The following is a 12,402-nucleotide window of genomic DNA, read 5'->3' as shown; positions in this document are numbered from 1 at the left end:
TGGACAGGTCAAGGAGGCGGGGATGAAGCTAGTAAAGGTGAGTGTAGGTAGGAAGTGGGAGTGGGGGTTGGTCAGTGAGGTGAGAGGACCTCATAGGTGGGAGAGAAGACGGACAGGTCAAGGAGGTGGGGATGAGGGGGGGTGCTGGTCTTGGGATGAGGCCGGGGTGGGGAGATTTTGAAGCTAGTAATGTCCACATTGAGACCATTGGGTTGGAGGCTTCCAACACCTCAGACTGGCAATCGGACAGGGACAGACTTCCCTCAAACAATTCAGCTCAATATATCCCTGTTTTAAAAATGACATTGAATTTACAGAATATTCAACATAATGGTCCATGCCAGTGTTTCATTCCACCCCTTTTCATTCAACTTCATCAAGTTGTTCTTTTCAGAAACAGAAATTGCTGGAAGAAGCTCAGCAGATCTGGTTACATCTGTGGAGAGACATTCAGAGTTAATGTTTCAGGTCCAATGACCCTTCTTCAGAACTCAGTTCTAGACTAGATCCGAAATGTTAACTCTGCTTCCTCCACATAGATTCTGTCAGATCTGCTGAGTTTCTCCAGCACTTTGTGTTTCTTTTTCCTGACTTCCAGTGTCCACAGTTCTTTTTTTTTGTCAAGTTGTCCTTTTATCTCTTTCTCCCTTGCGTTCTTATCCAGCTTCCCTTTGCTGGTGTCAATGCTGTACAATTCACCTCAACAACTCCCTATAGGTGTAGATTCTTCCGTCCCCCAAGTTATTGGGTAAAATTTTCAGCTGAATACCCTAATGATGTTTTGAGGTCTTCCCTAGCTTGATCATTGCCCACATTTGGAAGCAGCTTCTCTACATCTTTTTCCTTAATTTAACCTTTTTCCCCAACCAACCTGTTTAGTGATATTATTACCCACCCTCCGGAGCAGATGGGACTTGATCTTGTGCCTCCCAACCAGGGGTACGGACACTATCACTGCAGCGCAAGAGGGCCCTTCTTTGCATCTACTCTGACAGACTCCTTCACAATTTTGAAGAAAGCTATCAGATCATCCGCTTAGCCTTTTCTATCCTGCAAAAGTCAGTCAGCCATTTAGTCCAGAGAACTGGAATAATGATCCAGAAAGCGTGCATTGGAAATTATATGAACCTAAGGAATAAGAGCAAATCCATTTGGAGGTGAAATGAGAAGGAATTTCTTCACTCAGAAAGTGGTGAAATCTTTGGAATTCCCTACCCCAGGCTGCAATGGAGGTTCAGTTGTTAAGCAAGTTCAGGAGGTTAGTTTGGTTGCAAGAGCAATTGATGCATTAGCACTTTCACTCTGTGTGCACTGCCTTATTGCATAGAAATGATTGCAAATAAAACATGGCCAGAGTTTGCAAACCCACGCTTCATGTATTTGCCTCTTCAATGTCCAACATTCATGGATCCCTCAGTTCTATACATCAAACTGACACTGTCCACCCTGGCCATCAGCCCAGCTACCTTTCAGTTATATTTCACATCGAGAGAATGGCAAGTAATGGTGGATACCATCAGGACTAGCCCCCATCTGGTCACCTGGTACACCCCTCACACACTCCAGAACCTTCATGTTGCCTTTTGTTCTACCCCAATAGTTCATTTCCATTCACCCCAACCTCGTCCTTGTGGAGACCCACCTCATTGAACTTCACCTCCAACTCCACACCCTGCCCCCAAATCCTAATTTTAATGATACTACTTTGCTCCTTTATGCTGAGGCTATGGAAGTGGTGACTGACATTAAATACCTGTCATTTTCCCATGCCCTCTAATGCTCTTTGAGATATGCCCCTAACACCTTGATTTCACCCACCCCATCACTGTCCATGTCCCCACCTCCACTAATGCCCTGCTTTGCCCCTCAGCCTTCACTTCCCCAGCCCTTTTCAGCAGTGATCCCCTCACTGTCCCTACATGCCTCCCTTACAATTGAACAATCAACAGATTGTATTCTCCCCAGACTCTTCACTGCCTTTCTCAAGCAGCTCCTAGACATGACCAGCCAGACCCCTGACTGCTGTCTTGGCAGCTCCCTGGATTGATGAGACGCAGTTCCCCTAACTATTGGAGCTGGACGTATAGCACTGTACTGCCCACTCACCAGACCACTGTTGGACAGGTTCCCTGATGGTGAGCAACCCAAACTGATAACCAACCATGGCCAAGCCCCTGGACTAAGTGCAGAGAATGCCCCTGACTGGCAGGTACCAAGATCCCCTGATGGACAGCGACTGGACTGAGGACTAGACCCCATGCAGTTTCTGAAATGGCTATTTGGTTGAATAAAGGTGCAATATGTTTGCCATGCAGGCAGTTGACACATGCTGTAGGTGTTGGACTGATATCTCAGTGTACCGTAACATGATGTCCCCCTACCATATCCTGGACAGATTACTACTGACAAGTAGCCTGTCTGTAAGGCCGTGGAAAGGAGCACATCAATACGGCAGGACTCACAACTTTGGGCTCTGGATGAAGCACCAAGGTTCAAACAGGCAAGGCAAGGCGATGCCTGTTCGCTATGAGCAAACAGGTAGGCAGTGAATGCAAGAAAGCAAGTGAACAGCTGTGAGATGCAGCCAGGTGCAATCCGGGAGCTGGGTGCCTGTCTGTGCTGCACAGTCTTCCTGCTGCAAGCCTCTCGACGCTATTTGCTGGTGCACCCTGCAATGGAAGTTTAAGTGCCCTGCCAGTGGATCAGAGAAGACGCCATGTTGATCGTTAGAGATTAGCAGGTGTCAGATGCCAGTGTCTGTGATGAAGAGTGGACGTGGCTGGGGCAACATGGAGGCTCCTCACAGTCAGTGGCAAGCTAAAGTCACCAGGTAGCCTGCTCTGATCTCCATGTCATGCTTGGTCAGCACATTTAGTAAGATGTGAAGTTGAATGTTAACGAGGCAAGATAGTGGGAACTGCCAATGCTGGAGAATCTGAGATAACAAGGTGTGGAACTGGATGAACACAGCAGGCCAAGCAGCATCAGAGGAGCAGGAAGGCTGACGTTTCGGGCCTAGACCCTTCTTCAGAAACGTCAGCTTTCCTGCTCCTCTGATGCTGCTTGGCCTGCTGTGATCATCCAGCTCTACACCTTGTTATCTCTGTTAATGAGGCGAGTTGGGCTTTTCACAATTGGCGCTCATCCTCTTTAATTGGCAACTCACCACTGTCGAGTGAGAAACTCACTTTGAGAAAGCATCAAAGATGGATTGAGATGCTCCCAATGTTGAGACAGAGCTTGGTGGGCATTTCATCCAATTCTGCCACAAATCCCAACATAGCCCACGTCTAAGATTCTGATTATTGTTTGGAATCTATTTCCTGTTAATGAAAAATTGCAAGACGTTAGTCAGCTTCCTGCTCTCATTACAGTCCTGTGCTGGTTGCAGCTTTGAGTAGTGGGGCAGAAGCAATTAAATGTGCTTCAGGCATTCAAACTGTCTGAGGCTGTAAATGATTAGTGACATTCAGGCAAACACTGGTGACGCCACAAGTGCACATGAGATTGAGTGAACGGCCATATAAATCCCAGGTGGAGTCCTGAATACGTCAGGATTCTGGAAAGCTGCAACAATCTGGGAGTTCCATTTGATTGGACACCACGCCAGCTCACTCATTTTGAGGATGTATATTTAAACTGTGCAGGAAGTGGCTGTGAAGAGAATAAGAGGGGCCTAGTAAAGGGGAGAGAGATTCCAAGGGAGCAGCTGCAACACAAACAAGAACCTAACGAAAGACTTCAGGAGAGAAGAACAGTTTGGAGATGTGCAAAGGATTTGCCACTTTTCAAGCCTCATGTTTGGAAGGGTAACTTTTCTTTACTGCACCTTCTCACCCAGTCTCTCTGTATCTTTTCTATTGAAGGAAACCAAAACTGTTCTCTGTTGCTATGTTCTTGAAAGATGTATCAGCCCAGCAAACCATGTCTTGGCTTCAGAGCTGTGTGCTGCTGTGTGTTCTTCTAGAGTCATAGTCACAATCTCTTAGAGTCATACAGCACGGAAACAGACCCTTCAGTCCAAACAGTCCATGCTAAACGTAATCCCAAACTAAATTAGTCTCTCCTGCCTGCTGCTGGCCTACATCCCTCCAAACCTTTCCTATTCATGTACTTATCCAAATATCTTTTAAATGTTGTAACTGTGCCTGCATCTACCACTTCTTCAGGAAGTTCATTCCACACCCGAACCACCCTCTGTGTATAAAATTTGCCTCTCATGTCTTTTTTTAAATCTCTCCTCTCACCTTAAAAATATGACCCCTAGTCTTGAAATTCCTTTGGGGATAGAGCAGCTGGCCATGATGGGCTGAATAGCCACCTTTCTTCTGTAAATCTTCCTGGTTTCTATGGAGATGGCAGATAAATACTTGTTGTCAGGTCTTGGATATTATGAAAAAGACTAAAGCTTTTTGTCTTGCACTCATCAGGACAGATGCAAGAATGCCAAATTTTAAAGGATTGCAACAGCTGCAGTAAAAAGGGGTGCTGACTGGGTTGGCAAACTGGCTTGGATTGGCTGAGGTGTTTCCATGGAGAAAGCTGTGATGAAATATAAGATTCCCAAGATGCCAAGTGTTTCAAAAACGGTGCAAGGCTTGAACTATCCTGTTGCCTTCTCCGTGGCAATGTCTTGAATCAATCAGAGTTAACTTGCCAACCAGTCATCGCCTCTTTCCCCATGCTATAAATTGTTATGGTTGAAATTTTGCATTCTTGCATGTGTCCTGATGAGGACAAGGTGATAAACTCGACAATATATCATTTCAGCAATATTTAAGTTCTGTACAACCAAGGGACATATTGTAACTATTTTAGAAACTTTCTATAAATTGTCAACTTCAATTGCTTTGCCTTCGTCCTACACCCGAGCTAATATCAGTTCTGCATACCCAATACCACCTGGGCTAAGATCAAATGAACCAGACCTGGAATTGGATTCAACTGAATAACTCCTCATCTGTCTCCTAGATAAAGGATGATAAAATAATAATAATGTAAAACCTCTGTTGTTGGGGCAGAGGGAGTTGAACTTGTCCCTGGCTCAGACTAACAATAATTCTCTTAATATTCCAGGGCGAAAGAAGTTGGCACTCGACTGGGCTTCCTGCTGGTGAAATCAGAATTCACCATATCCAGGAGTGAGAGACAAGCCAGAATCCTGGGGTGAGTCCAGTAACTAGATAGTGTCAAGCGGAATTGTGTGATGAATATAGAGATGAGTGAAATAGTGTCAGCTGGAGCCATGTTGTTCAATAAATCTCCTTGTTAGACCCCAAGAGACTGATTTGCTACACATCAGCAATTCAACCAATTCCCAGTGGACTGTAATCATGGCCTCTAATAACTATAACAACACCCCTAATAACTGTAGCTGCAGCTCCTGATAACTGTAGCTACAGTACTAAATAACTGTGGCTATAGTGTTAAGTAATAGTGGCCACAGTAATAAATAGCTATAGCCACAGCACCAAATAACTGGTAGCCAAGTACTAAATAATTATAACCACAGTCCCAAATAACTGTAAATGCACCCCTCCAGCTACAGCCTCAAATAACAACACAGCCCTAAATAATTACAGTCATACCCTTAATTAGCAGTAACTATCGCCTGAAATAACTATAGCCACAGACTAGAATAACTGAAACCACAGCTGCAAGTAACTGTAGCCACAACCACAAACACTGCAACCACGCCACAAAAACTGTAACCAGTGCCCTGAACAATAACCCCATCCTATAGCAGCTTAAGCACCTACAAACTTTTAGTCAGCTGTTCACACTATCACTTCCTTTCTCAGTGTCTGAACACCTTTGGATAATCCCTGGTATTGAGGGATTGGTTTATGAGCAAGAGCTAAACAGGTTGGGACTCTCCTCATTGAAATTTAAAAGAATGAGAGGTGATCTTATTGAAACATATAGCATTCTGAAAGGGCTTGACAGGGTAAATGCTAACAGGATGTTTCCCTTCATGGGAGAGTCTAGGATGAGACAGCAGAGTCTCAAAATAAAGGGGCATCAATTTAAGACTGAGATGAAGAGGAATTTCTTCTCTCAGAGGGTTATAAACCTTTGGAACTAATTGTAACTGAGAGCTGTGGGGACAGAGTCCTTCTATATATTTAAGGCTATGATTCTTGATCAGTAGGGGAATCAAAGGGCAGGAAAGTGGATGTGAGGAATGTTGGATCAACCATGATCATATTGAATGGCAGAGCAGGCTCATGGCGCTGAATGGCCTCCTCCTTTTCCTATTTCTCAAGGTTTTATGGGTCCTCTGTCTACATTAATGCAAGGTAAGATTGTTGAGATTGGTGTAAACATGACTAAAATAATCCCATTTGATTCTTTGCTATAGATCCCATGCAGACAAAGCTCTTAAATGGGGAGAATCGCTGGACGAACTGCTGAATCACAAACGTAAGTATGAAAAGAGGAAAGGCTCACTTTTATTCATTACTGGTCTGATCCCTCAGATACATACCCCACTCCCCTCAATAATGTGAATTCTAATGCATCATAATTACCGTTCTGTATGAGGCAAACACCAACAGCCATTTGACACACAACAAGATCCAAAAGCAGATAACACAGTGTGGAGCTGGAGGAAAACAGCAGGCCAGGCATCATCAGAGGAGCAGGAAAGCTGACGTTTCGGGTCGGGACCCTGCTTCAGAAATGGGAGAGGGGAAGGGGGCTCTGAAATAAATAGAGAGGGGGAGCAGTGGTAGCAGGTAGATAGTGGAGCGGATAGGTGAGAGACAAAATGGACAGGTCAAGGAGGCGGGGATGAAGCTAGTAAAGGTGAGTGTAGCTAGGTGGTGGTGGGGATTGGTCAGTGAGGTGGGAGGAGCGGATAGGTGGGAGACCACTACTTACCTACACTCACCTTTACTTGCTTCATCCCCACCCCCTTGACCTGTCTGTCTTCTCTCCCACCTATCCGCTACACTATCTACCTTATCAAGGAATATAGGGATAGTGCTGCTATCGGAAAGATGTTGTGAAACTTGAAAGGGTTCAGTAAAGATTTACAAGGCTGTTACTAGGGTTGGAGGGTTTGAAGTATAGGGAGAGGCTGAATAGGCTGGGACTATTTTCTCCAGAGGCTGAGGGGTGACTTTATAGGAGTTAATAAAATCATGAAGGGCATGGATAGGATGAATAGGCAAGGTCTTTTCCCGGGGTGTTTGAGTCCAAAACTAAAGGGCATACAGAGGACAGTGCGTGTATGGAATGAGCTGTCAGAGGAAGTGGTGAAAGCTGGTACAAGTGCAACATTTAAAAGGCACCCGCTTGGGAGGAATGGTTAAGAGGGATATTGGCCAAACCTATCAGGTCAGCCTGGACGAGTTGGAACAAAGGGTCTGTTTCAATGCTGTACAGCTCTATTAATCTATGACTCTATATCCATCCAAGCATTTCTTACTCATGCACTTATCCAAATGTATTTTAAATGTTGTATCCACCACTTCTTCTGGAAGTTCATTCCACACACAAACCATTCTCTGTGTAAAAAAAAAAAATTGGCAGTCATGTTTTTATTAAATCTTTCTCCTCTCACCTTAAAAATGCCCCCTAATCTTGAAATACCCCACCCTAGGGAAAAGACACCTGCCATTCACCTTCTCTATACCCCTCATGATTTTATAAACCTCCATAAGGTTATCCTTCAACTTCCTTGACTGCAGTGAAAAAAGTTCCAGCCTATTCAGCGTCTCTCCATAACACAAACCCTCTTTTACCAGCAATATCTTGGTAATTCTCTTCTGAAGCCCCACATTACTGTGGGTCTGGAGTCACATGTAAGCCAGACCAGGGAAGAAGGGCAGATTTCCTTCCTTGAAGGCCATTAATGAACCAGATGTGGGGATTGTACAACTATGAGTGTTAGTATTCATTACTAAAGCTAGCTATCAATTTCAGACTTATTAATGGAATTTAATAAGTGTAATTTATTAATGGAAACTGGCTGTTGTGGTAGAATTTGAACCCAGGTCCCAAGAATATTAGCCAGAGACTTCTAGAAGACTGCTATCATCTCCCCTGGCACCTTGTGTGCTCGTATTGCAATGGGATTTATCAATGATTTATCAATATGTGCAAGAGAGGGAATGGATAGTTCCTTCATATGGAAGAAAAGTCAAATTGTCTCTCTGTCTGTTTCCAAGTGGCGTGGCTGCATTCCACGCCTTCCTTCGCTCCGAGTTCAGCGAGGAAAACATGGACTTCTGGCTCGCCTGTGAGGACTACAAGAACACAAAGACCAACTCCAAACTCATGCTCAAAGCCCAGAAGATTTATGACGAGTTTGTCAAGATTCAGGCCCCAAAGGAGGCAGGTTTGCCTTTCTTCTGTTTTGAGCATTGCCTAGTGCATGTATTTTCTTTCATCATCAGTCCACCGTTGATGGAATCAGGGGTCCAGGGGAACAGGGCTGAGGGTTATCAGAGTGGTCAGTGGGCATTGAAGGTGATAGGGAGCTGTGGGAGAGGGGAGAGTCAAGGGTTTTGGAGGAAGCTAGATGGGGTGGGCAATGGGAGGTCAGAGAAACTGGGGAGCTCAATTAGACCTGTACCTCAACTAAGGGTCTCATCCTCCAGCTGAAATCCTTCTATGTTTCACAGTTCCCTATATCTCTTCCTGCCCTATTGGAAGCACCGTCTTTCAGATGAGACATTATACTGAGGCTTGTCCACACTCTCAGACCTAAAAAATCCTGTGGCATTATGTGAAAGAAGAGCAGGACAGTTCTCCCAGGTAAATCAGCTAATGTATCCTTCAAGCAACATCATTAAACAGATTATCTGGCTATTTAAGTCATGTCATTTGCCGTACACTAATTTCAGGCCCATCTTGACATGAGCTAGTGTGTATCAGTAGCCCATGATATGATATTTTAATTTAAAGTTGTAGGTTCCCTTGGAATTTTTTTGGTTTAGTTGCAAGACTCCTTGTTAAGGATTGTCGCCTAAATAATTTGGCCTAATTTGGTTTCATTGTTTCTATCACTTTGCAAAATAGGAGAATAAGGGGCTCCTGTGGCATTGTGGTAGTGTCCCTATCTCTGGGCTAGGTGGCTGGGTAATATTATCTGTGAACAGGTTGATTAGGAGGCAATATAAAGAGACTGTGGAGAGGGACAGGCAAGGACATCCTATTGGGTCAGCTCCTGGACCCAAAAAACGATAGCTTTGAACAAGTCCAGGCAGTGGGATTGTTACACCTGCTGACTGCCTACCTCTTTTCTGTGGTTATGTTCACACCTGTGTGGCCTTGAAGAGACACCAACGGATTGACTATTGGTGCTTTCTAGGCAGCTAGGCACCACCAGGGCTAGTAGGCATCAACTCCCCTCAAAATCACATTCCAGTTTGAGCTATTAAGTTTCCTTTCAGATCTTGATCTTAGTTACAAGTTCCCTTTGAGGTTGGGCCTCCTGTTTAGTTTGGAATACCCAATTTGGTATGATTTGGCCTCAATCTCATCCAAAGCAGAAAACCAATCAACACCTTGAGTCCTGCCTGAATGACTGGCACCTTGGACTAGTTGTCACTACACTGCAGTCAGTTCTCATTGGGAAACTGGAAGCCTGTAGGAAAACATTGACATTTAACAAGACTCTTCACAAGCATAATTGCCTTGGGAGAGATGGGGGTAGGGGGGTAGGGGGCGCGGTTGGGGGGGGGCTTGGTGGCGGTGGGCTTGGGTGGTGGTAGTGGTGGTGGAGGACAGTATTCCAGAGCCTTGAAATTGCCATTTTCTATCTCAGCAGGGAACAGAATCTTAGGCCTTGGGCCTTGGAAAAGCCATGGGACTCTTTCCTACCTGTGAAATAGTAGAAACCACATGGAATCTGTGGGCCCCACAGCCCCCATGGCACTACCTCAGCAAAACAGTCAACTGCTTCAAGGGGAAGGTTGTGCAAGGAGGGAGGTGGTGAGCAAGATGCTGATAGTTTCCTTTACTCATTTATTTTCAGCTGAACCTGGACTCGCTCAGTAGAGAGCTCGTCCTCAAGAACTTAACCAACCCGGACATCTCCTGCTTCGACCCAGCACAGAAAAGGATTCATGGCCTCATGGAGAAAGATTCCTTCCCTTGTTTCCTGAAGTCCCAGTTCTATCTTGGCCTGTTCAAGCAGTCTTAAGAAGGAGGAAGGCTCACGTCCGAGAGAGGAAGGAGAATCATAGAGAGTTCCAGAGACTGTCTCCTGGATGATCCAGTCTTTGGGCCTGGGATTTTCATTCGTCAGGCTTGGCCCTTAAGCCAGGTGACTGACTGAGAAGAGCCACCTCGTTCAATGGGCAGTGTGGAATTGGGGTTGAGCATTGATAAATGGGAAAGAGGGTTTAAAAATGCTGGTTTTTGCACTAGAAGCAAAGCAAAGATCTGCCTTTACATAGGCTGCAACAATCAGGCTTCTGAGAACAGGACATTAAGTCAGGCCACAGAGCATGAGCATTTAAAAGTCATATCCATCAAATATACTCCAAGCTCCACAGTCTCCATTAATGCCTTAGGGTCCATGACCCCAAAGTCTCATGCTGCAACCTTACCAGGGGTCATGACTGACAGTTTGGATTCATCTGAATGAGTTTCCTTATTCTAAATGGGTCAATAAAGGTCACCACTTTCTTCTCTCTCACTCAGTCTTCAACCTTTGCTCAGAGCATATATGATACTGGACTAAAGAAAAACTATTTTTAATATAACGTAGACACCAGGAACTTCAGTTAAAGCATTAAAGTTCTTTCTGCTGGCTTTCCCCATCGTTGCTTTGTCCATTTGATTGTATTTAAACTGGTAGTTTTGGCTCAGTAACCAGTTTATGATCCCAAGCCCCCTCCAGAGATTTGAGCCTAAATGCAGTGCTGAGGGATTGCGGCCTTATTGAAGGTGCTCTGTTGCAGAAAATATGTTAAGCCCTTCAGACCTTCAGATGTAGGAGCAGATGGAGACCATTCAGCCCATCAAGTCTGCTCCCCATTCAATGAGCTCACGGCTGATCTGATAATCTTCAACTCTACTTTCCTGCCTTTTGCCCATAACCGACAATTGCCTATCAGATTTTAAAATCTGTTAAACCTTCTCCACATGCGTGAATAATAGGGGAGTTCTCCCTGGAGTCTTGGATCAACATACGAACCTCAAGCAAGGTCATTAAAACTAACTCTGTTATTTGTGGGAGCTTACTGTGTACGATTTGACTGCCCTTATTTCTTACATTAACAATGGCAACAGTTCAAAAGCTGTGAAAAGCTTTACAGCATTTTACAAATGTGAAAAAGGTCTCTGTCATTGCAGGTTCCTTTCTTGTCGACACATTCTAATTGTAGCGAAGAAGATACGTATAAAGAGCTTGGTAACTTATTGAAACATTATTGCAAGGATAAATACCTGTAAATTGCCAACCAGACTCCGTCTGAGAACAGATACCTATGTAGAAGTTCTCTTTCCCATTTTTAGGATATGGGCTTTGCTGCGAGGATTTGTTGACCGTTCCTAATTGACATTGAACTGAGGGGCTTGCTAAGGCCAGTAAGAGGGCAATTAAGAGTGAACAGTAATGTCGGTCTGGAGTCACATGTAGGCCAGACCAGGTAAGGAGGGCAGATTTCCTCCCTAAAGGGCATTAGTTAACCAGATGAGTTTATAAACAACATGAAAGGACGATGATTTTCACCTCAATGTAACTGGAACTAGCTTTATATTCCAGAGTTACTAATTAAATTTAAACTCCACTGAAGCAAAGGTGGCTTTGGAATCCATGTCCCCAGAGCATTAGCCTGCCATATTGGACTACTAGCCCTGTGACATTATCAGTGTGAGACAATGATAGGATACAAAGCTGTGCTCACAATTTCCCTGAGTGAGTTTGAATGTGTCGCCCTGCAATCCAGCCATATCTCAGTTAAACTGCTTGGAATATGGTTTAAGTACAGCCCTGCTGACTCTCCACTACATTTTGGGAATGGACTGGCCATTTCCTTCTCTTCATCGTGGCTCATCAAACAAATAAAAAGACAGAAAGATTTTTCATTTTTCCTGTTTACAGTCACCAGATGTTTCCAAGTGCCTTGCAGCCAGTGTTTTTGAAGTATAATCAATGTTGTTGTTGTGTCACCATAGTCTTTAGGAACCACAGCGACCAATTGACTCACAGCAACCTCCCACAAAAGTAAGAGACAAAAAGGTGTAGAGCTGGATGAACACAGCAGGCCAAGCAGCATCAGAGGAGCAGGAAAGCTAACGTTTCGGGTCTGGACCCTTCTTCAGAAAAAAGTTTTCTGTGTTCATCCAGCTCTACACCTTGTTACCCTATATAAAATTTGGTCAGAGTCTTTACAAACATGCCAAATTTCCTTAACCTCCTGAGGAAGTAGAGGTGTTGTTGTG

General features: G+C 44.5%; 1 protein-coding gene across 2 annotated transcripts; it reads left to right on the top strand.

Moving 5' to 3' along the window:
* The first annotated feature begins 3,556 nt into the window (after positions 1-3,556).
* On the top strand, positions 3,557-12,185 carry LOC109933311 (regulator of G-protein signaling 8-like). 2 transcript variants are annotated; one of them, XM_048593943.1, is made up of 5 exons: positions 3,557-3,809; positions 5,077-5,166; positions 6,362-6,423; positions 8,175-8,340; positions 9,986-12,185. In XM_048593943.1, the coding sequence occupies exons 3-5, from the start codon at positions 6,386-6,388 to the stop codon at positions 10,151-10,153; spliced, it is 372 nt and encodes a 123-aa protein (XP_048449900.1). In that variant the 5' UTR covers positions 3,557-3,809; positions 5,077-5,166; positions 6,362-6,385; the 3' UTR covers positions 10,154-12,185. The 2 variants fall into 2 exon arrangements, 1 of the variants encoding a protein (XP_048449900.1); XR_007261508.1 differs by lacking the exon at positions 8,175-8,340 and having other exon boundaries at positions 9,986-10,085.
* Positions 12,186-12,402: the final 217 nt, after the last annotated feature.

This window comes from Rhincodon typus, unplaced genomic scaffold (genome assembly GCF_021869965.1).
Source record: "Rhincodon typus isolate 14 unplaced genomic scaffold, sRhiTyp1.1 hic_rhity00004700, whole genome shotgun sequence".
Classification (NCBI taxonomy): Eukaryota; Metazoa; Chordata; class Chondrichthyes; order Orectolobiformes; family Rhincodontidae; genus Rhincodon; species Rhincodon typus.
This window is presented reverse-complemented; position numbering and strand designations above follow the sequence as displayed.

What these genes read in the sequence shown, in the direction of transcription:
- LOC109933311 (XM_048593943.1), top strand. Translation starts at nt 6,386, where the DNA reads ATGGGGAGAATCGCTGGACGAACTGCTGAATCACAAAC. An exon ending in CGAACTGCTGAATCACAAAC is followed by an intron (nt 6,424 to 8,174) that starts GTAAGTATGAAA and finishes TCTGTTTCCAAG; the next exon opens with TGGCGTGGCTGCATTCCACG. An exon ending in AGATTCAGGCCCCAAAGGAG is followed by an intron (nt 8,341 to 9,985) that starts GCAGGTTTGCCT and finishes ATTTATTTTCAG; the next exon opens with CTGAACCTGGACTCGCTCAG.